Source organism: Mustela nigripes, chromosome 5 (genome assembly GCF_022355385.1).
Source record: "Mustela nigripes isolate SB6536 chromosome 5, MUSNIG.SB6536, whole genome shotgun sequence".
Taxonomy (NCBI): Eukaryota; Metazoa; Chordata; class Mammalia; order Carnivora; family Mustelidae; genus Mustela; species Mustela nigripes.
Genome location: NC_081561.1, coordinates 79,585,512 through 79,612,588, shown reverse-complemented (window position 1 = coordinate 79,612,588; position 27,077 = coordinate 79,585,512). Strand labels below are relative to the sequence as shown.

The following is a 27,077-nucleotide window of genomic DNA, read 5'->3' as shown; positions in this document are numbered from 1 at the left end:
TTCTAGGACTGAATAGAATATAAAGGGTATTAACAGAAGGAAGGAAAGAAACATTCAGATTCTCTTGAGAAATCTGGTTGGTACTTCATCCCCTTGTTAAACCAAAGTAATCAGGAGGACAAGCTGTCTTTCCTAGCTGGGAGCCACAAGGGGTTAAACAGTCTTGGTTTACGAAGTATCTCTGTCAGGCTTTTATCTGATCCTTCCTCCCTTCCTCCCCTGCCCACCCCTTTTGTAAATGTCAACCACTTCCTGATGAGCCCAGTAGTGGTGAATTTCACACCTTTCTTTTCTTTGTGAGGAGACCTGGGTGTTAATGGTACAGGATTGGGTACCGTTGTACCGCTTTGGCGGGCTGTTAGTAAAGCTGAGGGATGCCTGTGGAAAAAAAGTCGGAGAAGGTGAAGACATTCGAGAACTAGGAAATAGGTAATAGTTTCCAACTGGTCTCGTTTTTTAAAAGAGTATTTGTTTTATTAGCAACTTTTAGATGTGTATTCAGGAAAGAGTAATCTTAAAGAAGCTTTGTGTTGAGAGTCTCAAAGAGTCTGGCAAAGGGAGGAGCTGAGATTAGAGAGCTGATTGGGGAAAAAACAAAAAATAAAAGAACAACAATCCCAGAGAAAAACGGAAGAATCCTTCTCTGACCTCTCATTCTACAGGTGTATTTACAGGACACAGCCATGGAAACCTGGTCAGTTGATCAGGTCTGCAGTTGGTTGGTGGAGAAAAACTTAGGAGAGCTAGTTCATAGGTTTCAAGGTGAGTTGTTTACACTTTGAAAAAATATTAACAGGGCAGCCTACCTAATGATTGTCCTCTGTTACTGGTAATTAGTAATTAGTTACTCTTGTTGCCTAATGCATGCGCATGTGGGTGTGGAGTTGCTACTTTGGGGAACTTCCCTTTCTTTATTGACTGTACCTAACATCCAGAGGAGGATGTAATATTCGAAAAAGAAATTGAAATAAAGCCAAGTAGGAAGAGCTAGCCAAAATACACCTTGGCTATTGGCATTTGATATCGCTTTTGTCTTTAAAGAATGCAGCCTGTGCTCTGATCAGTGTTGGATTTACAAGTATTGGATATTGCCTGGGAGTTACTATAAAGAAGGATTTTCAGAGAAACCTTTTTTCTTATAAAAACAGTGCCTCTTACAGAGAATAATCCGAAGTGGGGAGGCCCCCTGGGGAAGCAAAAAGTTTCTTTGTGACTCAACATTCTGATACTTTCTTAGGAGCAGACAGCTGTTGGGAATGATAAGGTGTCAGTGTTCTTCTTTCTTTGTCAAAGAGAGATAATTTTGTAACTTCAGAGGGTAAGTTTAGATGATCCTTTTAAAATCAGAAGTGACTTTGCCTGTTCAGAGTGTTGTGTGTGTGGACTGGACAAGCATGTGGAGACTTTTTTTTTTTCTTTTTCCCAGAGGAAGAAGTAAGTGGGGCCGCTCTTCTAGCTCTTAATGATCGGATGGTTCAGCAATTGGTGAAGAAAATTGGGCACCAGGCTGTTCTGATGGATTTAATTAAAAAATATAAGCAGAAGAGTCAAAGACTGGAGCCCCTTGGGAGCCTTAGAGAAATAGCCTCCCTCGCTCAAGCAGGAGCAGCCCGGGAGTAAGTCTCTTCTTGAATGACCTTAGCTTTGATGCTGTGCTTTCTCGATGTGGACTAGAGCATGACATGTGGGGGTTAAAAATGTTTTGAAAACTGTGACCATTTTCAGCAAATTTGTAGGCACAGTATTTCTAGTATCTTCGTTAAGGACACTTTTGAAAGTTTCATGAATCGATCTACATCTTTTCTTTTCTTTTTTCAATACACTGCTTTTTGAACAATGACCCCAGTTGTTAGGGAAGTCCCGTGAACTGGGAGTTCCTATATAGAAAGCTCTGTAGCAGGTGGTTAGAGTGTACGTAGAACACAAGTGCAAAGGGACTCCTGCAGTTTGGGGTTTTTTAAAATCAGGTTTTAGGAAAGGTATCTTTTGGTGTTCCTTTGCTTTTCCCCAAAACTGTTTATTTATTCATGTATTTATTTGCCAAGAATTTCTTATAGTAAGTAATTTATATTCTCCTCTAGAGGTTTTCGCAGTATCATTTGCTGAAGACTCTTGCCACAATGAGTTTTCTAATTTCTCAGGGAGTATTCTTCGAATCGTGAATGCTATGATCACATCCCACAGAAATCATGTCGAAGAATTGGTGGTGCCTTTGAGATTCAGGGATGGTTTTTGTTTTTTTTTTTTTTGTTTTTTTTTTTTTTTTTGGTTGTTTTTGTTTTGTTTTGTTTTTATCACTGACTTCTGCAATGGAAAGAAGTGATTAAATTAAATTAAATTAAATTAATTACCAAATTTAAATTGTTACCAAATTAAAATGTTCACTTTACAAATCTATATGCCCCAGGATCATTTCAAATATTCTGACTTGGTTTTTCTGTATTTGAGACTTTTTGCCAAGTTTCAAAGGTTAAATAATTGCCACAGATCTATTATTCATTAATTTTTAAAGTAAGATTATGGTGTTTGATGATATCTATTCTGTGTCTTTGGTTTTTCAGATTAAATCTGTAATAATTGCTGCCTTGCTCTTTGATAAGCAATACAAGGTTAAAGAGACTTGGCCTCAGTAATTTAATTTCTAGGATATTTGGGTATTTAGAACACAGAGTGGGGCAGGTGGTCTCGAAGGAGTGGTCCGTGGTTGCTCTGAAGATTCTACCCTCTGATTTGTTTCAAGGATTTCTCCTAAACATTGTTTTGACATATCTGTGTAAAAATCACACTCTTCAATATGTGACTTCTGATGCAGTTCCCATAGCATGCTTTTACGCCATTCTTGCAAAGGGTGGGTGTGAACCTTAAAGTAATTTCCCGGCATTCTTGGATGGGTTGGCCTTCTAAGTTGGAAGTTCCCTTCAGTTGACTGGAATCTTGATATTGCCTGAGGCACAGCTTGGAAGAAAACAGACAGCCTTGTTTCCACTGCAGATCAGTTTACAGTGTTCTCCAGTAAATGAGAACTAGCTGGACTGCCAGGAAATCTGGGCTGCATTCCTGGTTCTACGACTGCCTTGGATTGATTATGTTAAATGTTGACTTTCCTGTTGCTTCATCTGTAGGTTGCGAAAAGTGATATAGTACCTAACTTCATGTTAATTCACACTGATGTTGGTTGTATCATAAGCTTTGAGAAAATCTTTCCTCCTTCAAAGCAGTCTCACGTTAAATTCGAAGCTTTGTTACCCTGGTAAAGAAAGCCATTTGCAAGTGTAGCCAAGACTTGAAACATTGGTAATCCAGGAATTGATGAGTGGCGACTTTTCACTCTAGTGGTAAAAAGCTTAATCACTTTAAGGACTGGTTAAATTAATCTGGTACAAAGCCACAGTTGCAGGTGGGGTTATTGGTTATACTAGGTTTAAGCTTTTATTGGCTATATTTGCTTATTATCAAATAATATGTTGTCCTGTGACAAATATATTGTTGCATGCTATTTAATTAAACCCTTTCAGGAAGTGCTTACTAAAGCTAGGAAACTGGGCGTAGTAACCAGAACCCTGAAGCTAGGTTTCAAAACACTTGATTTCAAACCTTTTTTCTGATGATAGCTACTCATCTGACCTTGGAGATTTGCTTGGCTTTTTTTAGTTTCAACTGCAAAATGAAGTAGGTAGACTAAACGATGCTTAAGACTCCTTCTAAAGAGTCGATAATGGCGTTCTGGATCAGAGATTGCAGATGGGTTTCGAATCGAGTGCAGACTTCTTTTAACGGCTAATGGTTGCCCAGTATGTTCTTTTGAAAAGTATTTGTAGGCCATATCTGGCCAGAGTATTTGGCATCCTATTCGGACTTGAGCAAATCACAGGAACTTGTAATAGGTGGGAGTATTTGCAGTTGCTTTTCGGTTGCTGTTGTTGCTGCAGCTGGTAGAGAAATCAAAGAAAGTCAGAAGACTGAGGTCAACTCCTGGCACCGCTACTGAGGAGCCTGATGCTGAGAGCAACTTGCTTTTCCTTCTGGGCTTCAGCCATACCAGCTGTAAAGGGGGGTAGTTAGTGGACTGTGGTTTTAAGAGTATTGGATTCCACAGAGAAGAGACATCCCCCCCCCCCCTCAAAATAAGGGCAGGGACTGGAGAAGGAATCTGATGTAGAGCTAATCACTTTGTTTTTTTGGCAGAATAGGGATACTAACCAATAAAGATAACATTTTAAAATCTATTTTATTTATTTATTTGACAGAGAGACAGTGAAAGAGAGCATGAGAGGGGTGAAGGTCAGAGGGAGAAGCAGACTTCCTGCAGAGTGGGAAGCCCGATGTGGGACTCGATCCCAGGACTCCGGGATCATGACCTGAACCAAAGGCAGTTGCTTAACCAATTGAGCCACCCTGGCACCCTAAAGATAACATTCTATTATCACCATTATTTCAAAGAAGAAAGGATTGCCATAACACCATTTATAATATGACCGATTGGAGCAAATAGCATTGTGAGCAGGTATCAGTCTGCATCCTGGCATGTAGGAACCACTGTGTGAGATGATTCCAGAGTGTCCTTTCTTTTCTGTTTTCTTAGTTGTAACCTTAACATGGAGCTGGATTATGGTGTCACTGTGGGCTGTCTTCTACCCTCAGGGCAGCCATGAGATTCAACAGCTGTGGCTCCTGTTGAACAGGTCCTAACCCAACTCTTCTTTCTTGGTGACAGGGATGAACAATTCCCTAGTCCAGACAACTGTGGGCAGCAGACACCATCTTTCTATGCAGCTGAAAACCTTGAAAACGGACTAGTCGACCAAAGAGTACTGAAACAGAGGTGGGGTTGCTAACTTCTAAACATTTTAAAGCTCAATGATAATATTTGTCTCTATTTTTTATGAGATGTCCTATGTTTAAATGCATTTCTAAAGCAGGAACCTTTTGTTTTATCAGAAGGGAATCTTTAATCAAGTGATGAAGAGATTTGGTAAAAGATGGAGATAAAAACTTGTGATCTTTATATTGGAAAAGTGAAGTTTGGAGATGATAGTAAGCATCTTTCAAGTACATGTTAAGGAGAAAGAGGATTCCTCTGTCATAAACTGGGATGATTGGCCGTAGCCACAAAAATGTCATTTATTCAGGGAATAATGCCCCATAGAGTATGCTTTTGTGGTGTCTTTGCTTTTGTTTAGAATTTTGTCATTGTAGTTTATTTAAGTTGACGGTTCTGTTGGAGATGCTGCTTTGGCAAATATTTCTTTGTATTTCTACACTGGATTTTACGTGCTGTAGTATTTCCATATATGGGGTACATTGGAACAAAGGGAAACCATAAACTTAGAGAATTAGACCCAGGAATATGAAAGTCAGACAAAGCCTCAAGGGCAGATGTAGGTAAGATGTGGTACAGAGTCATGGCGGCCTACTGGCGTTCCCCGGCCACTTGGCCTGTGTGGTTTGTGCATCCGTCATGATGCTTATGGTTTTCAGTCACCCACCAACAAATGCTTTTCTTTAAATGTCCTATCATTGAAAGGAGAGACGTCAACTCGCATAGGAGAATAATCAGGCAATAGTCAAGCTGGTGGCGGGAGGCGGAAGGGAAGAGTCAAGCTGGGGAGTGGGGGTGCTTTATAGTTTTCATTCAACTTTCACATTATCATCTCATTCAGTCCACATCAGTCCTGCAAGGTGAGCATTTATTCTCTCTGTTTGATAAATGAGTGAAACTGAGCCTTAGACAAGATCAGGCGTGTTCAGGGTGGTATGGTTGTAGACGAAACTGAGACTTAGAGAAGTCCAAAGGCTTCTGGCTAGTTTTCCTGAATATGTCATTCTCACTTCAGGCAGGATCTACTGCCTTCAGGGGAGGGGACCGTGGGCAGTAGCCTCAGGGCCCAGCAACCCCTCAAAGTCAGGAAAAAGCTGCACCTTTGATCAGGAGCTATTCCAAAATAGGCTTTGGCTCTGGGCTGTCCTCTCTGTCCTCTTTCTTTCTTCACCATCTTCAATCTTGCACCCCACCCCTGGGCACAAAGACCCCAGCTCCCGAAGATCTCTCAGTATTAGAGCCCATCTTCCTTGATACCACTGCCTTCTGCTTGGGGAGGTGAACAAGAACGTGTATGGCAATGACAAGGTGAGATGTAGCCCCGATGGTCTTCCTGGTCTGAACTATGGTTCAGGAGATGTTAATACATTTTAATGATGGCTTCATTCCCTTGCTTTCTGCCCATGGGTGCTTGTGGATTTCGAGTGTTTTCCTTGGTAGGCTCTGGGTGCATGGAATGAACCAGGAGTTTTCAAGTACTCCTTTCATCAGCTTCAGCTTCCAGAAACAATCAGTCCCTTCTGTAACTGTTCAGGTGTGAGGAGAGAGAGGAAGAGTGATGATAAGTCTCTGTGGCCCAACCCTAGTCCCATTGTCAAGCAGTATCCAAATCTGCACAGCAGGGAATCTTAACAATATTATTCTCTTCATGGTGCTTTTGTGGGGACCATTATGTAAAAACGGATAATGCTTGCCGAGTGCTGAGCCCAGCAGAAGCCCATGGAAAGCGCTCAGGGCACTGCTTTAGGCTCCTAGAACACAATTCCAGGTAGTTGTCCCACTTCTCATAGGACTTTTCTCTCCTTATTTGCTGCCGGTGGGTGATGAGGCTGTTGCCTTCTATGGGTTCTGTAGGTCTTTTCTCTTTCTTAAGTCTTTTTTTTTTTTTTTTTTAAGAGAGGGAGCATGAGTGGGGGTGGGAGGGCTGGGTAGGGGCAGAGGGAGACGGAGAGAGAATCTTAAGCAGACTCTGTGCTGAGCCCAGAGCCTGATGCGGGGCTAGATCTCACAATGCAGAGATCATGACCTGAGCCAAAATCAAGAGTCAGACACGTCACTCACTGAGCCACCTGGGCACCCCTCTCTTTTCTAAACCTTCAGACGACGTTTCATCCTCATTAACGGTTCTGTGATACCAGCAGAGAAGGATTATTACTGCATTTTTTTCACACAGCTGGTCAGAGGAACACAGGTGGCTCTCATCCCTCATAGCGCTTCACAGGGGGCAGAAAAAACAGAAATGGCTTAGAAATGGAGAGACATAGGGGGGTTTGGAAAGCAGAGCAGATACTCCCATATCTTTCTCTGTAGCCGGCAAGTCTCTCCTAATCCCTGGGACTGCCTGTTGCCCTCTCCATCCACAAGCACCTCAGAGTTAAATATGTTCAAAAAGTGACCTCATGTCACCCACCTTAGTATATACTTCAGTGCAAGAGATACAGATCCACTCCAACTAACCCCAGACAGGGGGAGTCTGTTGTAAGAAAAACATTTCATATCATATGCCGAGACAAAGCCTGTAAGTTCCCGGGGCAAAGGGATGAGTTTATCCCACTACTCGTGGCTGTCCCACACTGTTCAGACTGCCTGGCATGTGACTACCTTGCCGTAGCACTGACTTCAAAGAAAATTCTCCCTGAAAACTGCTCATACCAGCCAACAGACTCAGTCTTTCAGTGCTGCTTTGTTCGGTGTCTAAGAGAGAGAAACTAAGGGGTCCAGCATGGACACCATGTCCCCTCTTGGGCAACCAGCTGTGCTGTGGACAGAGGCAGATTAAAGGCCATACGCTTATTTTAAATATTTTCACTCTGGTCCAGCCTTTTATCCAGAGCCTTGCTTATGCGGGAGGGGGTGGGGGGAGGTTGAGGGTATGGGGGACTGGACTGAAGATTCCCTTCCCACATCCTGTCTCAGACAGGGACCCTGTCATCCAGCTGTGTGAGTTAAACTCACTGGAGCCCCCCTGCCTCCCTTCCTCCTTCCTCCTGCCCTTCTGTCTGGGGTGCTATTCCTTCAACAGGTATAGAGAAGGACCTGTTGCAAGGCTTTTGTGTCCGGGTTGCCCCCTTCCCTTTCCCATCATCCTTGAGGATTCTGCTCAAAACCTCTCATTTACGAGCCCCTCCATTTTGTTATTCCAGGTCATGCAGAGAGCTCTTTTTCTATGTGTAGTACCCTCCTCTATGTATCTCTTGCTTTACTTTTAAACAGAGATCATGGAATTGATCACTTTAACATCTTTATTCCCTCATGAGATGGAAAACGCCTTCTGGGCAAAGACCACACCTTTTTGTCTTTGTAAACACGGCACTGGCACAGTCCTCATGGTCCTTGGCACACAGAATCTAAGTAGGAATTTTTAAATTGAACTGAAGGTACGCCATCCAATGAAAGACTTAATATATCTCCTTGGGGTGGGATAAATATTTGAATAGCATCAATTTCTTTTTAGATCTCTTGATACAGTTCATGCTAAATATGCTGACTTTATAACAGTTAAACTCCAGAATTCATGAGTCACTCATCCAGTACAGGCTAGAAAGCTTATGGCATTTGGTTATAAGGCTTTCACAAAGCCATCTGGTCTCAAGAGACAGGGAGAGATAGTGGAGTAAGTGTCTACTTGGGCACACACACCTACTCTGGAATCCTGACTCCTCCATCTACTTGACAGGTGGTCTCTGCAAGATGGGAACATCTGCCTACCTATGTAGTTCTTGACGTCCAAATGGGATGGCATATTCAAGTACATGGCAACCATTATCACACCATACAAGGTGGCTCGAATTATTCCTGTGATATTTTTTTCTATTGTCCCTAAAACAACCATGTGCTTTCCACTCAGATTATTTGCAAATAAGAAAGAAAAAGAATGCTCTAGAGGCAAGCTGACCACCTGAGCTTGGCCCTTGAAAAGTCTCTAGTAGAGATGTGTGTGTCCCAGTGGATAAATTTTGGGAGTCAGGGAAATGCTAGGATACTGTGATATAATGCAGATTTCTCTGGTGATGGGTGACTGAATTGGTTAAATGCTCTTCCTTGATTGTGAAGACCCATCTTCAACAAGCACTGGTGACCCTTTGGAAAGAGATTTTTTTTTTTTTTTTGCAAAGCCATCCCTTGTTTTTCATTTACACTATTTGCTTCCGTTTTAGTGTTTAATAAGGCATGAAATCAAATAAGGAGGTAGAGGTTTCCTAAATGTTACTTAGAAACACTTTGCTAAACTTTAAGTATATGTGTGCAGATGTTTTTGCTTCTCTCTTTGGGCATAATTATAAATTAGTCATGGTTTCATGCATATTTAAAAATTATTTTAATGATTTGTGTTGTTGGTCTACATTTCCTTGGAAATGCAGAATGATCTTACCCGACTGCCTGTGCCCAGTTAGGCAAATGACAATGGGTTCCCACTTGATATATTGTTTGTCGGCTCGATCACTCAGATAAGGGGCATTGCAGTCATCGGTCCATCTTAATCAGTGCCCAGTAGAAGGAGGTTCAGTGAAGTGCAGCAAAGACAATACATGTAATAAATTGTCACAGGCCAGTAGAGCAAGGATCCCTCAGAGGGAAATGCAGGAGCGCGCTTCTCCCCCCGCCCCCAGGGTATCTGAAATAGCTGTACCTAAAGGGTCTGAGCTTTGGAAGTGTTACATTGTAACTCTAGTCCTTAATAAGCGATGTCCCAGTGTACACAAACAGAGTAAATGCTATGAGGAGTCCTGCAGTGAGAAAACCCATTTAACTTTGTTCCACCCAGAATTCTTTCTCTGGGTCATATCTATTAACACTACAAAACAGATCTGCGGGTAGGCGGGAAATACTGACTTGAAGATTTCTTACCCAAGCCAGGATTCATTCATTGATCTCATACCTAAATATTTACTGAATGCTGATTCTGGTCATGCTGTGTCTGGGCCAGCAGACCAAACCTCCTGCCCCACATTCTAAAGGAGGAGAAAAATAGCCAATAAATGCAACATTCCATTATAATATATTTAAGTGCTATGAAGATCAGTAATGCAAAGAAAAAAGGAGGAGGCATAGAGAGTGAGCAGCTCCTATGTGTGGGGGCTGGGGGGCGTTCAGGAGGGTTCTATTTCAGATGGCACTTTTAGGAAGTCTTTTGACTTTGAGTGTGTGATGCCTGAGCACAGACCCAAATGAAGTGAGGAATGCTGGGCCACTAAGCTAGAACCAAAATTTCCTTCAGCAGAGGATACTTGCGGGCCCGGCCAGACAGGAACTGCAGAATCAGGGGAAACTGGGCTGAGACCCTTGATAAGACCCTTGCACATTCCCATTAAATCTAGTATGGAGTCTTCAGAGATCTGAAATAAGCTTGAGTTCTAATCATTTCCCCCTTTTTGTTCAGTACGAAAGTCACTAAATGTACACCATGAGCTAGGCGTGATTTAGACTGTGAGGGAGGGGAGTGAGGGGTCTTGTAGTCCTCGTCCAGGGGACCCCTGCCTCTCAGGGACAAGACCAGCATGTCTGCTGATGACTGCCGTGCGGGAAAGAGATGCAGAAGCGGAGAGGCGCAGGGGACAGACATCCCCTTCTTTCTCTTACAGAAGAGAAAGAAGTAGACTTTCAGGGAAGCAAGTATGGACAAAGCCTCTAGGGGGTACTTCACAAAAACGGAGTAAGGATTTTGAAAGGTGATTAGAAATCCAGCTGAATGAAAACAGGACAGGAAAGGAAAGGGACATTCACAGCAAAGCAAACAAACCCCTGAAAGGGCAGAGGCGACAAAGTTAAATGGGAGTGTTTTGGGAAAGTGAGAGACAGAGGTGGAGGAGATGGAGTTGTGGAAGCGCTAAGAGGTAAGGAGGCTCTGTGCTCTGCTCATGAGCTGAGCAACTCAAGTTCCCCTGCAGGGTTTCAACAAATGATACCAGGGTCCCAGACCAGTCCTCCTCGAGCTCTTCTGTACTTGAAAATCACCGGGGCGTCTCGTTAAATTGCAGATTCTGATTTCATAGGCTGGGGGTGGGGCCCGAGATTCAGCGTGTCTAACGAGTTCCTAGGGAATGCCAAGGCTGGGGCCACCCTTGGGTAGCAAGCAAGGCACGACACCAATGAGAATTTCTGGTGACATGCAATGCTGTCAGTGTCACTAAGTGTCTGTGTCCCTCCAAATTTCATATGTTGAAACTCTAATCCCAATGTGATGGTATCTGGAAGGGGGACGTTGGGGGGTAATTAGGTCATGAGGTTGGCGCCCTCATGGATGGGATTGGTGCCCTTGTTAGAAGAGGCCAGAGAATTTGCTGGCTATCCTTCTACCATGTGAGGACACGACCAAAGATGGCCTTTGTAAACCAGGAAGAGGGTGTTCACCAAGTACCAGCTGTGCAGGCACCCCGATCTCAGACTGCGTAGAGCTGTGAGAAGTCAATGTTTGTTGATTCAGCCACCCAATTCTAATTTGTTGCAGCAGCTCAAGCAGACAGTGTGAGACCTGTGCATCAGTAATTTTTTTTTTAAGATTTTTTTTTTTATTTATTTGAGAGAGAGAAAGAGAGGGAGGAGAGGCAGAGGGGAGGCATCTTCAGGCAGACTTCCCACTGAGCTCGGAGCCCAACCAGGGCTCAATCCCAGGACCCAGAGATCATGACCTGAGCTGAAACCAAAAGTTAGATGCTCAACCTATTGAACCACTTAGATGCCCCCCCACCGCCAGTGCATCAATATTTTTTTAAAGTTCCACTCACAATTCTAGTTCATAATGAGAATCGAGAGCCACCGCTAGAGATCACAGGGAGTTTTTGTCATTTATTGTGATAGTGATGTAGGGAATGGATTGGAGAAAGGATAAGAGGAGGAAGGTGCTGGACTCAAGTTTAAGCAATAGATGATGAAGGTCTAAACTAAGACAGTGGTAGTGGCGAAAATTATATTTAAAAATAAAATCAAGAGGACTTGGTGGTTAATTAACCTGGGGGAGGGAAGAATCTTGCTTAGTGGTAAGTTTTCTCTTGTATTTTAGGCTTGAGCAACTGGGTGATGGTGGTGCCATTATCCAAAATAAGAAAACGATCAGAAGAGCATTGTGAAGGAGAGGTCTAATAGTCTATTCAATAGAATAGAAGCAGCCCGGGGCTTCTCACTACATTTTGTCTTATTTTGTTTCTTCTCTTCTCTTGTCTTCTCTTCTCTTCTCTTCTCTTCTCTTCTCATTTCCTATTTTCTTTTCTTTCTCTTCTCTTTTGCCCCTTTCCTTTCCCTTCCTTTATTTTCCTATTCTTTTTTCTCCTCACTACTTTATACATTAGCATTACATATAAGTAAACACCAGACAGGAGTCACTCTGAGCACCATTCACTAACACAACGTCTCAAGGAGAGGGACTTGCCATTTTTGTTCACAAGTCTGGTTTTCTCCATTCCTCAGAGAGCCACAGAATGCCTATACCTACAGTCATAGTCAGTAGATAAATCAGGTTACCTGAATCCTTTCAGGTGCCAAACTGAGATTTTTATGGAGCCATTTAGTGGATGGAACTGGCAAACCCCAGCCCAGGTGAGCAGGGCTGGGGGAAAACCAAGTCACTAAAGGTCTTGCTCCATGAGGCATGTAAAGCCAGCACTCTGGGCCAGATTCCCCCACCACCACCACCCCACCGGCCCCTGCAAAAGTTGTTCTGGGGACATATACTGTTCTCTGTGAGTTCGGGATCCAAAAGTCTAGTAATATGAAGGTGGATTTTTTTTTTCTTAAGCTGCTTTAGATGCATTCAGTCCTGAGAGATCAGATTTTGATACTTCTAAAGTAGAAATGGTAGTACTGAACCATTTTGCAACAGCGGAGTAGGTAACATCTCATTACTTTTGCTTACGTGTGCATGAGGAACAAAAACAGAAAAGAGGGACTTGGACATGATAGCTCTCTGTGAGACCTATCTGTAAGTTCTTGTGGCTGTCATGCTCGTAAGTATAAGTAGTAAAGATAAAGACTAGAAGTTTCTGGATTTTTTGTAGGTCTGTCAATATCACGAGGAGTTGAACAATGGGAAGACATAAAATATTTGTTTATTCTAGGCTTCTTTTTGTGATTAGTCAGAGTCCCAAGGCTGCTGGGTCTTTGAATCTCACACTGGCAGCCAAAGATGGGAGAACTTGAGCGGAGTCTCTCTGTCTGTGCCACAGCACATGCCTGATGCCCTCCACATTTCTACCCTACCCCCTTTTTAGGTCTGACTATGTGTTCACACATGCTCTTCAGAAACTAAATTCCTCTGGAAGCTTGACAGTTTAAATGGCAGATGTGAAAGCCCGCAGCTCTAAAACACAAATTAAAAGCAAACATCAGAATGCTGATAATGTGGAGCAAACATTTTCTGTATTGGCAGTGGGGACCATCAGTTCCAGCAACAGAAGAGCATTTTCTTCATAGTCCAGGCATGTCTTGTGCTGACATTGTTCCCTGTTTTCAGAGGTGGCACCTCAGCTTGTTCATTGGCATGTATCTCTCTACTGAGCTTTTCCAAACTTCTTGTTTGCCTTGTTGTCTCAGCAGTGGAGAGTCTTGCTGAACTAAAGTAAAGCAGGTCATTTCCAGAGCACTGGTGTGTAATAGGGCGACGTCTCTGTGTAACTTGTAGTTGTGAATTGTGATCACTATTTTGAAGAGACATATTCTAACATCCTCTTCTTTTCTAGGCTAAGATGACAGCAAGTTCTTTAAACAGATGTCTGAGCCTTCAGTGGCCTCCTTCTTCTTCTTCTAGGTTCCAAAAACATCTCAACCTTTAGATGTTGTTGTGGTCACATGTCATTCGGCTTCGGCATGTCAATCCATAACACGGGGCTGGGCATGGCAATCAATAACACTGTCAGTGTATGAAGTCGGTGAGCTTGGGTGTGGAGAAGAATAAAATGAAAAATGAGATCTCAAAAGAAAGTGGCTGTTGGGACACAGTCTGTTGGGACCAGTCTTTCAGTCTGGTCCTTGGAGAGCATAGTATTTGTCACCACTTTCTCTCCCTATGGTGGGAAGACTACCCCTGGAGGTACTTTGGATATGAAGACCAAGTGCTATAGCCATAATGGATATTCTTCACAGAAAAGTACCCCATTTGTCCCTTGCTCTTCTTCCTGGAAAACTGGAAAGCCATATTATTTTGTAAGATTAAAAGAATATCACTGTTCCTGAAGGTGGCAGATGATCTCTTCAGCAGGTGCCCTTGGAGAAAAGTGTCATTGGGGTGCTGAAATTTAAAAAAGCAAGGATGATTCATGAAATGACTGTGTCTCCGAAAGTCAACCAAGATTGAGATGAGTGTGGTGGGTACTCTGGTTCTGTAGAGAAGCCTTATGGGACACAGCTGAACCTGGGTGAAACACTGAGAAGAACTTCTTTGGGAGGATTTTTTGGAGGAAAGAGGAGTGTGTTTGATCATTTGGTAATTCTCCACAGCCACAGCCTACTTCTTGTGTACCTTTTGTGTCTACAGAGGATACTGCTCCAATCCCAGATCTGCCTCTCCAGGATCTGGGTCCCATTGGTTTTCGTATCTCAAACAAAAGGACTTGTGTGGTCTTTCTTTTTGCTGGCACATCAGCTTGATGCCTTGCTAGTCAATAGATCCTTTGAGATAGGTTGGGAATTTTTAATGTAACAGAACTCTCCTTTTGGAAAGATGTCAATTTTTTTTTTTGTATGAAAACACAAATGCATGGAATAGAAGACTGTATTTATCATAGAATATTAAATTTTATATCTTTCTCAAATGTTCCTAAATCATTTACAACATTTTTATTACAAACTGTTCCACTCCACAAATTCACAAGGAAATCAAGGCAGATAAGGAGGTAAGACTTAGTTGGACTAGGCCATGTGGGGGGTGCAGACAGGGAAGACTCCTCAAAAGCCAGAAGAGTGGAGGAAAGTCCACCAAAAGAGAGGGCTTAAGATGAGCCTAGAGGAAGGAGGGGAAACTTCAGACTCTCAGGGTGAGAGAAACAACTGCTGACACATGGGTAGTGTGTTCTGGAGACAGAGAAGGCTAGATCTGAGAAGTCACATTGGATGATAGCTGATGATAAGATAACCCCAAACTGGACCATATGATGAACGGTCCTAATTATTATGATGATGAATTCAAATTTGGGATGTTCAGAAGTTACACACTATGAATTTTATTTTTGTTCACAGAATCTAAAAACCCTATCACCTGCTTTATTTGTGGAGATGTACAAGGGAAGAATGAGAAATTTTCCTTTCTGGTCTGGAGGTTCAAGAGTTTATATTCTCCCTAAAGCAAGAGTATCTGCTTTCAGGGGGATAAAATAGCTGCCAAGATTCAATAGCTTTAAATGGGGTTTTATTGCAGGGAATAGTTCCAGGTCTTTCCTTCCAAACATACATTTTTACATTCAAATATGTTAATAAATCATAGTCATTTTCTTCTGGGAGAGTTCCATGAACCCAAAGGGCTGATAGCCGAAGGATGGACCTTACTGAGACCTTCCCTTCGGAAAAGGCAATAATCATACTGTTCTCAGGGAGACCAGATACTGAAGGTGCTATTGGTCAAAGAGATGATCATAGTGCACTGGGTCCACGATGGCCTGTCTACCCTGTTCAATGCTTAGTATCTGATTGCTAGGGACAGAAGAATCCTGAATCATCCATGTCACTCAACATATAGGTTACATTGTAAGTAAATAGGAAGAGTATCAAGCCTATAACAATTGGGAAAATGGTGAAGTTCCCATGAAGAATCAGAATGGGCAAAACATCAAGTATGGTCAGGTGTTGAAAATGAAGTTTCAGCTGTCCCATATACTTGGTCTTTAAACTATGGGACTTCTAGATTTGCAGTGAAATTTCCACATTGGCTTCTGTCTAATCCCAGCAATCTTGCAGTACCTAAAGTATTTTTTAATTCTTTTACAGACAAGAAATAGTACCCCCCAGAACCAAATGCTGGATTCTTGGGTATTTGGGCTGCATGTGGCTCATACATGATGTCCAGTTATCAGATCACATAAGCCAGAGACAGCTGACTTCCTCTGTAGACTCCAGGTACTGTGACAGTTGTCAGTCACAGACCACATGAGTGGTCCTTCAGAATAAACTGCTTCAAAAGACAATGGTTGAAGTGACAGTCCAAGGGTTCATCAAATTAGGGCAAAATTTGTTATGTGATTAGGACAAATGAATGAGGCTAGTAATAGCCTACTCTCCATATATATAGTCTTCTTTTCCAGCCCTATTTCATGTCTGAATATCTTGTTTGTCTTCTCTCTGGAGATAGTCTTCTTCTGGATATTTCTCTTGGACATCCATTTCATTATCATAACAGGGCAATAGGGTGCTAGGAAGAGCTTCTCTATAGGAACCTGGGAGCCTGGCAAGCTACAGAGAGATGTTACTTTTGAATATCATCATTGACAGCTTTCTTTATATGTCCAGACCTCAGATGACCAGGTCTGAGTTAGCATAGTTTGCTGTGGTCAGTCAGTTAGATCAGGAGCCATGGGCCTAGAACCTGAGTTGCTTTGTTCTCTTGGGCATGGTTACTATGTCAAGCAAGACTGGTGTAGTATACTGGGTCCCTGCTATGTCTTGGGTCAAGGAGTAACCTGGAAGCCATTAACCAGTTCCAGCTGGCTGCTCCCCTGACATGATGATAGCAGTGTTTATGTAAAATTAAAGAGAAGATCAAGAGGAGAAGGTTTTATGAGTATCTACAAGGAAAAAATATGAAAACACAGAATTTTAAAAATGAACTATTACCGTATTGGTTTTCAGTCTCTTTTCTCATTTTTTGGATTAGACTATTTCTTTTGCTCTGCCTTCAAGCTCTATATAATGTCTTATAATGTCAATTCTACTGTTAATCCTATCTAGTACTTTTTTTAAATTTCAAATTTTGTGATGTCCTATTATTTTAATCATTCTAGCATATTTTCCTTCAAGTCACTGACATCTGTATCATCTCAGCATTACATTCTATTAAATGTTTTTATCTTGAGAAAGGGTCACACTTTTCTGGGGTTTTTGTTTGTTTATGTTACATAATTTTGGATTGTATCTTAGACATTGTGAATGTCACAGTGTGGAGACTCTTGATTTTGTACTATTTACTCTAAGAGTGTGGAGTGTTGGTTAGTTTGTTTTTGCAACGCAACAAAATTGGTTGGACTTGAACTGAAAACTCTCTTGGGGATCAACCCAAATCCAAGTTTAGTTCTCTTATTCTTAGTTGGGCTATGCACATGTGAAATTCTAGATCAGCCAAAGATTTGGACAGTTTATTCCGTAGTTCCTCTTGCTAGCTATCTCCTTTCTACGATTCTCTTCTCCCTTTTCAGAGAGAAGATTGCCCAAATTCTGTCCACTAATTCAGTAGTCCAGAAAGACCTCAGGTTTTCTATTAGAGTTTTGAGCAGCACCGCCTGAGGCCGGCCTTCAGGCCAAAAGTCATAAAATGGAAAATCTATGTCTTTATTTTCTTCCAAGTGTAGATTCTCTTCAGAATCCGCCTGCTCTTTTTCTACTTTCTGGTGTTTTCTGATAATTTTTTTATTGCTTATTTGTTTATTTTTGTATGTTGTCCAATGCTAATAGCTATTATTCATAGGATAATATGTCCAGTGTGAGCTAATTAGGCCATTCCAGAAGCAGAACTCTGCTAGTTAACTATCAAAGTAGTCCGCATTTGAGTGATGAATGCTTGGATAAATGTAGTAACTCGGACAATGGAGACAAGTAGGCAAATATAAGAGATAAGATACAGAGAAATTTTCATGACACCCAGATGTGAAGAATTAAGACATTGAACTGTTAAGCCTGAGTTGTTAAAGAGATACAAAGTGATACAATGAAAGACACATGGAAATTGGAATGGTATCTTAGTCAACTCAGCTGCCATAATAAAATAGACTGGATGTTTTCAACAAACTGATTTCTTACATTCTGGAGACTGGAAAGTCCAAGATCAAGGTGTCAGCCACTTTGGTTTCTGGTTTTTGGCTTCTTGGCATGCAAATGGCCAATATGATGAAGAAAGAGAGTGTGCTCTCTGATGTCGCTTCTTATAAAGACACAAATCCTGTATATCAGGGGCTCATTTTACCTTAATTATTTTCATAACAGTCCTATTTCCTACTACAGTCTCACTGGGGATGGGGGCTCCAACATATGAATGTGGGTGGGGGAGACACAATTCAGTCATAGCAAATGGAAAAGTGGCTTTGAAATGAAAAGATTATAAATTATTTTAGACATGTTGACTATGAAATGAATAATGTACAAATTGCTGGAGGTGGAGGATAAAGCATGGAAAAGAGAAGATTATGGATGATTTATAGTCCTTCAACATGTAGCTCAGAGCTGAGGCCCTGGGGGTTGGGTGAGCTGTAGGAGGGAGAAAGCATAGATCAATACTGAGGATTAAGAGGGCAAAGTCCAAGCCATGTGCAAACTCTCACAGAGGATAAAGGACAAAAAAGTCAGCAAATAAAACGAATGAGTTCTTGGAGAGATAGAGAGGAGGCAAGTAAAATCGTGTGTAGAAAACAAGAAAGAAGGGAGATATGCAAAAGTGGTCAATTGTCCTAAGTGTGATCAGAAAAGTATTAAAAGACCAGTCTTAAAAGGCCCTGGATTTGTAAATCAGGAAATCATCATTGACTCTTGAGGATATAGTCTTATGAAGTGACTGGGAAGAGATCAACGTGCAAGAGATTAAGGAAAGGCAGCATGGGAATGACGGGAGGGACATATTTGGAGTGTAGATGGTGAGTTGGCTCTCCGGGCTAGTGAATGCAGTGAGGAACCCTGAAATGTTAACAATATTGTTGAGACCAAATTGAATTCAGCCGTGCACAGATAACCACTCTTTTCAGCTGACCACATTCATCCTTTCGTCAGCCATTGTGCACTAACTCCACTAAAGCAAAAGTATCTTGCTGGAGATAAAAGAAAGTCTCTGCTCCCGTGTAACAGACAGATGTCTTCTGCTCACTGCCACGGCTCAACCTTGGTCTTCTGTGTGTTGAAATCTTTCCCGAGAAAGCTGGTGCTCAACCTGACCCACTCTTACTAGAGCCATCTTCCTTATCTGAGGCGAGCCCCCTACCGTCTGCAATATTAGATGAATTTTTTTTGAAGATTTTATTTATTTATTTGACAGAGAGAGATCACAAGTAGGCAGAGAGGCAGGCAGAGAGAGGGGGAAGCAGGCTCCCCGCTGAGCAGAGAGCCTGATGCGGGGCTCGATCCCAGGACCCTGGAATCATGACCTGAGCTGAAGGCAGAGGCCTTAACCCACCGAACCACCCAGGCACCCCAATATTAGATGAATTTTCACCATAATTAAAGTAGTGAGCACTGTGTGTTGTATTGCAGCTGATGAATCATGAAATTCTACTTCTGAAACTAACAATATGGTATGTTAAATTGTACATAAATTTAAAACTTCTTTAAAAATTAAAAGAAATATAAGAAAATTTTTAAAAGACATTTCAGAATCCAACGAGATTTTTCATGAGAACCTCAACTCATAATTTTTTAAAAATTAATGTATATTGCAATAATGATTCTGCCATTTATCAGATGTATCAACTTTATTAAAAGTTTTTGTATTACAAATATTAACTCTACCTATGAGTATTTAGTCCAGTAGACTTTGAGTCAGTTAGACTGGGCTCAATACTAGCCATTAATATTGTCATAGAAGCTTTCCCGTTGATTTTACTGGACCCCCAGGTTTGAGATCCATTGGATCAGCGGTTTGTTGTTTTGTGGTATTTTGTTGAAGAGTACTGGCCCTGAGGTGGGAACCGAAATATTAGTGTCCTCAGTTTGGGATTGCTTTCTGATCCCTGCCTTTGCTCTAGGGTGACTTCTATTGATGTTCTGCTCAACTGTTCCTCAATTAACACAAGATGAATAATCTTAACCTCACCGTAAAGATTTTTTTTTTTGATCCAATGCAAATACCATTTGAGGAATGGTAAATGATTGTGTGTGCAGTTATCTGCTTCCAAATTAGAGTGTATTTTTAATTTCTGGGGAGTCCCTTTGCTTGCATAATATTTGTTTGGACTTGTTTTAGTTGGCATAACTTGTATTCCCCTCACTTCCAGAACCTTGTTGAATTGCTTTAATTTAAAGAAAAAAAAAAAAAACTGGTGCCTCTGATTTTGCCTAATGATGCTATTAAAGGGAAAATGGAATAGATGGAGTAACTAGCTTTGATAGAGCTTGGTATGTGTCTAGCTACATTTAGGGAGTTTGAAAAAAATAATGTATAGTCCCTGTACTGTCCCTACCCTTATTTTGTGGAGAAGTGACATATAGGAAAATACATAGAACAAGAAAGTAAACATTGTATAAAGGTCTATCTGATGACGTGGAAATACTGAAGTTACCCACTGGTGCAGGACAATAAGAGATAGCAACCTCCAAAGCCTAAAGGCATCATGCAGCTAATTTAGCCACTAAAAACTTCTGGGGGGAAAGGAGGTAAGATGTATGGAAACCAAGTTTAACACCTGCACAGTTACAGCAACTTTTGGAATCATTGGGAAAGCATAAAACACAGCCAACAAAACTTGCCTTACTTTACAGCCCTGCTCTGAGTGGGTAAAGGATAGATCACGGGTGAAAGAAAGAAGTTAATGCAATAGGAAAGGAAATTGGGATTGTAGAAAATGAAATGGTATAAGGTAGACCCCCAGTAACGACTGGTCGAAAGAGTAAATGAAATGAGAGAAACATACTAGAAGGAGATTGGGCTGAAGCACGAATTTCATCTAAGAATTGCCGGCTGCTTCATTGGATCAAGCATTACATTATCCGTGTGGTTCTTTTAGCCAGGACATATTTTCCCCACTGATACAGGACTGCCAAAGGGGAAATAAAAGAGCTTATCGTGAAAAGGGAGGGGAGTGCTCTCTCTTCTTTCTTCATTGCCTATGTTTCATCATGCCTCATGCACTCTTATAATATATGACCTCATATTCTAAAGGAAGCCTGGCTTTTCAAAACTCATCAGAATTTTGTTTGGACAACGAAGGATTCCATGGGCGTGCCAGAAAATAAAGCTACTTGGGCTAATTCAGGAAATCTACTTGGGCTAATTCAGGAAATCTACTTGGGCTAATTCAGGAACTCCTTCTCTTGTCTTCCACTTGGCTCGCCTCTGCTTCTTCGCTTCCATTCCAAGGCAAGCCTGTTGCCTCTGGTAACTTGCTAGGAAATTTTACTATAGATTCTTCTTTTTACACACTTGATGATCAGTTACTAACTTTACAAGTCCTTCTGATGTTTAATTCTATAAATAGCTTTACTGTGGTATCATTTATATAACATAAAATTCATCTATTTACAAGCGACAGCTCAGTTGATTTTGGCAAATTTATACAGATGTGCAGCCCCCATCACAGTCCATTTTGGGATCCTTCCATCCCCCTGAATATTTCGCTCACACCCCTTTATAGTCAATCCCTGCTCCAATCTCCAGCCCCAGGCAAACATTGATCAGCTTGATTTGTTTTCTGTGGCTATAGTTTTCTGTAGTTCTTTCTAGAAACTTCATCTGAATGTTAGTATCTGATAAGTAATTCTAATTTAGAAACTCAGTTTACCTTATTAAAATGGCCAAAGACCAACTAAATTAAATGGATCCTGTATGTCACTATAAACAGTAACAGAGTAAAGCAGTTAGAAGAATTTCCTAGATCAGGTGCTGGAAACTAATTGTGTGCCTCATTTGCTTTGCTGAGTTGGAACTTACTCCCTTTTAGTTGGGCCTTTTGTTCAGTTTTGAGCTATGCATTATCTATTATGTCTTCAAGATGAATGAATCAGTTTTCTTTTCAACTTCAGGCTTTATTCCATGGTCAATTTTAGTAAGACACGTTTTCCAGAACTACAAATATTTATATGTGTGCGAAGGGAAAGAAAACAGAGATACCTAATGAGCCCTCAACCATTGGCGGATAGATGAATGGATGCAAGATGGATTGATGAATTCCATATTTAGCCCTCAGGAAAGTAGTTGATATTATAAGTTCTCAGGATGTAGAGAATTCACAGGTTTCTTCTCTTTGAAATAGAATTTCACTCTCTGTGTGTTTTTATTTAGCAGAAGGAATGTGAAACACGTGCTAGCAAGGACAAAAGCATTGCAATGGACTCAGTCCTATGTTTTACCAGAGTTTCCCTATGATGTCAAATGCATGTTAGCAGAACAGAAGTGTCCCGATCACAGCATGAGGATAAGGATCATTGAGTTTCTCCAGGCCGACATGACTAAGTATCTGGAAGGCTCACTGTGAGTAATATGGGAGGACCCGCTGCTTTGGGAGAGGGTCTGTTTTCTGAGTAGAATAGAACTCATTTGGATCCAGTGTGCTTCAGATTTTGGATGACATACTGGTCATAAGCCCCACGTTGCCCAATATTTGAATATCTACATTGTTATATAGAAGGATCTAAAGAACAGTGAGTGTAATTTGGACTCAACTTGTAGGAAGGAACACGGGCTGTTTGAGGTGAAACATGTCCCCCTTGTTGCTCTCATCAGGTATCCCAGCACCCAGCAGTACAATGATGTGGTCAACGCCCTGCTGCAGGCCCACCCTTTCCTGGACGAGGACGGTTGTGGCTTCGTAAGTGACCACGTGGCACCATACCATTCATCTCAACCCATCTTAAAATAGTAGAATTGTATTGTCCGGTAATCGTATGTCCCATTCCTTTTTTCTTAGTCTCTCTCTATCTGTCTATGTCTGTTTCTCTTCCTCTGTCTTCTTGGACCCATTGTCTCTGTCTCGTCTCTCTCTGATTCTGTTCCATTAGCCTGGTCTCATGCTGTCAGTCCCTGTTTTTTTCTTAGCTTTGGTTTCTCTCTCCACCCTCCTCCTCTTTTCTTCCTCCATCCACACCCCCCACAACTACCCCGCCGCCCCGCTCTGCTCTTTTTGGATACCTTCTTTGTCTCTCTGTGTGTTCCTTTGCCTTTAAAAAAGAAAAAAAAAAAAAAAGACTTTTTTAAAGGGCAGTTTTAGGTTTACAGCAAGATTGAGAGGAAGGTACAGAGATCTCTCATGTACCCCCATCCCCACATGCGTAGCCTCCCCCATTATGAATGTCCTCCTCCAGAGTGGGACATTTGGTACAATGGGTGAATGCCTAGCTACACATCATAATCCCTCAAAGTCCATAGTAGACATTAGAATTCTTGCTTGTGGCTGTACGTTCTACAGGTTTGAACAAACGTATAATGACACGTATCCATCATTATTGTATCTTACAGAGTATTTTCACCGACCTAAAAATCCCCTGTGCCCCACCTGTTCACGCCTTCCCCATCTCCTTCCTTTGTCTTCTTTGTCTCTCACCATCATCTTTCTGACTCTCCCTCAACGCAGTTTGGAAGCTTATGTTTACTGTTGAGTGTCCAGGGAGGGTCTTGAAGGGATGTAAGCACAGAAAGAGAAGACATGACCGCCCTACTTCACTGCTGTCATCACTGGAGTGTTGCTTGCCTTCCTCCCTTCTTTCCTTCCTTCTGTTTTCTTTCTGTATTTTCAAGAAATGTTTATTATGTATGGATAGAATGAGAATTTTCTGAGTGGGAGAGGACCATATATATTCTTTTTTACCACCCAGACTCAGGAAAGGGATTGTAACTATTGAAGTAACTATTGAAGCCCAGTCCAGAATTTAGGTATTTTTGCTTCTAGTTTGACATCCTTCCTAAAATATGATGCTGCCTATAAAAGCACACTGTAAAATAAACCAATTTTTTCTAAAAAAAAAAAAAAAAACCCACTATTCAAAAAACTACAAAATAAACAAACCTATTTGTCACAACATTGATAATCACACTGATATGCCTGACAAAATTGATTAGAAAAATGCCTTCTACACTCAAGATATATGGTCTGGCAACTAATCAGTGTTACTGTGTATAGAGCTAATAGTGTCTTAAAAAATAATTTGAATTTGCTGTTTGAATAAGTTACCTATTCACAAAGTTCAAAATTCAAAAGCTACAATAAGATATAAATGGAAAAATCTCCCTCCCACCTCTATCCCCCAGCTACCTTATCTTCTCCCCCAGAAGAAACTAATGTTATTAAAGATTCCTTCTAGAGAATCTTTGCATACATCTAAACAAATACATATTTATCCAATTACATTTTGACCTTTAGTTTCATAGTTATGAAAGTGAGACAAATAGAGAGTAATGAATAATGCTGATCTTGTGTGCATTTTACTCACTTCTATCCCCAGTGGCATTAACGAAAGATGGTTAGCTGATAAGACTTGAAAAATTGCTTGGCATGTTATGGCCCTTGTTGACACACATAGGATGGAAGGGGAAACTCTGGTGCATGGTAGAAAAGGTTCATGTGCGCGTGCGTGTGTGTGAGAAAGAGAGAGAAAGCACGCACAAGTGAGCAAGCTCTTAGTTATTTTTTAAGGCTAATTTTATTCTCAGCTTCTTATTTTGAAAATTTTCATGTCTACACAGTTGAAAGGTGCTGCAGTGAACACCCAGATACCCAAGAAACCCAAGGTTTTCTCCATCTTGGCAGTACTTAGAATTTAGGCTGGCTGAGTCTTTGTGCTGGAGGCTGTCCTCTACATTATAGGGTTGTCGGCAGTATCCCTGGCATTCCCTGGGTGTGAGGAGCCCCCAGCCACTCACCCAGACCATGAGAACAACCACCATGTTTCCAAAGATTGCCGTGTGCATTCTGGGAAGAGGGCAAAATCCTGATACTTCAGAATCACTGATCTAGATTCATTAGGTATTAATAGGTTGTCACATTTATTTTTACTGGCTCATATTTATTTATTTGTTTGTTTTGGCTGAAGCATTTGGAAACAAAAATCAGGTTTCAGATGCCGTTCCTAAACACCTCAGCAGATATCTTGTAAGGACAGAGATGAACTCCTCTCTAAGCACAATGCCATTTTTACACCTAAGCCAATGAACAGTAATTGCATCATATCATACACAATAACTGCATAAAGACATATATAACCCGTATTCCCATTTCTCCAATTGTTCCAAAAGTGTTTTTGAAATGGAGTTTTTTCTATAAAATCAAATCAAGGATTATTCATTGGATTTGACCTTGCCTCTTCAATTTCATTTTTTCTCAGAGAGTCTCTCTGAACCCTCCCTCTCCCCTTTTTTCCCCCTGATATTTATTTATTTAGTTATTTATTTTTCCCCCTGATATTTATTTTTTGCACGAGCCTAGTCCAGTTGCCATGGAAGATGGTTCATATTCTGGGTTTGTCTGAATGTTTCCTAAGGATTATATCTGGGTTTAAAATGCAGAGCAACGACCCGCTGGAGGTGCCATGGACTACTTCCCCTTTCAGATCAGGGACCCAAAATTTCAGGGCTATTTTGTATTTCAGAGGGGGTTGAAGGAGAACCTGTACCCATGCAGCTCTTCCCACTGCACTGCCTGCCTCCTCCCGCGCCCCAGGTGGAAAAGCAGCCAGAGGGAGAATGATTATTCAATGACAGGGGTGTTTTCTACTGAGGCATCTGGAAAAGGCACGGGCAACTTAAAAATGTCCTAGCAGTTGATGGCTCTAATTCTTCCCACCAGATCAGCAGGTTTAGAAGGACTTCAGAGCTGTAGAAAACAAGAGGGGGGAAAATGCATTTGCATTCATTCATATTTAGAGCTAGAAAAACACAAACCATCCATTCTTTCTGTGCTGTTGTAAAACAGCGGTGGCAGAGGGCAAAGCCGCAAGCCTGTGGGAGGTGAGGGAGCCTCTCTGACTCACCCATACCGAGGAGCTTCGTCAGAGTCTTAGCCGCTTGCCAGCCTCCGCCCACAGCAGTCCTCTGCGGGGCCACAGAAGTGTTTATGAACAGCACTCTGGTTTACAAATCACTTCCATGAGGAGCGATCATGTCAGTGGACAGGACTGGGCTTGTTGTTCCATTTTATAGTTGAAGAAACTAAGACTGACGAGTTACTTGCTGATTTCTTGGCTAAGACACACTCGGCCTAGACCCTGGGTCCCCCAATGTCCATCCCTCTTCTGAAGGGTAGGGCATGACTCTTCTAGAGACTTATGCCAGAGAAGAAGGAATGGAAGAATTTAAGTGCCAGACAGTACCGATATGACCTCAGTGGCATTCTCATTTGCCCATGAGGAAACAGAGCTTAGAAGAGGTGCCCCAAATCACCGACTCTTGGGCCTCTTCAGGCATATGGCACGACAAGGAAGTCGAGGGACTGAGAAGCAGCCCTGAGACTCAGGGTTTTAGAAGTAAGTGAGGTCCTGAGCAAGCAAGGCCAAGACTCAGAATCTTGATTCTAGTCTGTTGCTTCCACGCGTGGGTCCCTCTACCTCACAGAGGACTGACACAAGACATCCAATATTTATAGTTTCCCAGATGCAGCAGACCCTGTGCAGACATGAGCCTGTCTTCTTGTGCTTATATATAAGTGAAAGGAAAGGAAATAAAGAGGGAAGGAAGGAGGGGGAGGAGGGAAGGAAGCTAGCAAGCAAGTGGGGGAGAATGGAGAGAGGAAGAATGAAAAGAACAGAATAGAAAAGCTCAGAAGCAGAAACACATCACACACATGAAGGTAAACTCCCCTTGTGGTAAGTACAGACCAGGAATGGTGAGAGCCGATAACCAGAGGACAAGAGCTGAGCTCTGGAGGCAGAGCAAGAGTTAACTAGATACCAGCAGGGCCAGAGAGGAGAGGGATAGAGCTTTCCAGGCCAGAACCAAAGGCCCAGCAGAGGAAGACGGTGTTGGTTTGTTGAGAAAGCCTGGTTGTGTCCCTCAGCTGTTGCCCATGTCTTTGATGTCGCAAACACCACATGGCAGACAGATTCTTCCAGAGCCCAGACCTGACCATCTGGTCTCCTCTCTCTAGTGGCCTAGGAGGACTTCCTAGCCTGGCTCTGTGGCTGGATTATCTATAAAGCCTTGAAAAATACAGACATCCCAGCTCTGCTCAGACCAACAAAATCAGAATCCCGAGGGTCTGGGCCAGCAGCATCAGCATCACCTGGGAACCTGTAAGAAATGCAGATTCTCAGCCCTATCCTTGACCTTCCCATCCGGCGGCTCTGAAGTAGCCTCAGCAACCTGTGTTTTAACAGGTCCTCCAGGAACTGTGATTCGGGTTAAAGTTTGAGAACCACTGCTTTAGAGGAAGAACCAAGGATGAAGGTTCCTCTGAGATACTGATGTAGTCTCTCCACAGAGAGAGGTTTAAAAAGATCT

General features: G+C 41.9%; 1 protein-coding gene across 4 annotated transcripts in view; it reads left to right on the top strand.

The window, feature by feature from the left end:
- The first annotated feature begins 302 nt into the window (after positions 1-302).
- Positions 303-27,077, top strand: part of SAMD3 (sterile alpha motif domain containing 3) — a 52,959-nt gene continuing 26,184 nt past the window's right edge. The window contains exons 1-6 of one of the 4 annotated variants that reach the window (XM_059399151.1): positions 303-429; positions 663-762; positions 1,427-1,616; positions 4,715-4,822; positions 21,936-22,121; positions 22,374-22,458. In XM_059399151.1, the coding sequence (XP_059255134.1) occupies positions 684-762; positions 1,427-1,616; positions 4,715-4,822; positions 21,936-22,121; positions 22,374-22,458 (648 nt within the window). In that variant the 5' untranslated portion in view covers positions 303-429; positions 663-683. Of the gene's footprint in view, positions 430-662; positions 763-1,057; positions 1,319-1,426; positions 1,617-4,714; positions 4,823-21,932; positions 22,122-22,373; positions 22,459-27,077 lie in introns of those variants that run through there. The other 3 variants (XM_059399150.1, XM_059399152.1, XM_059399153.1) reach the window with 3 other exon arrangements.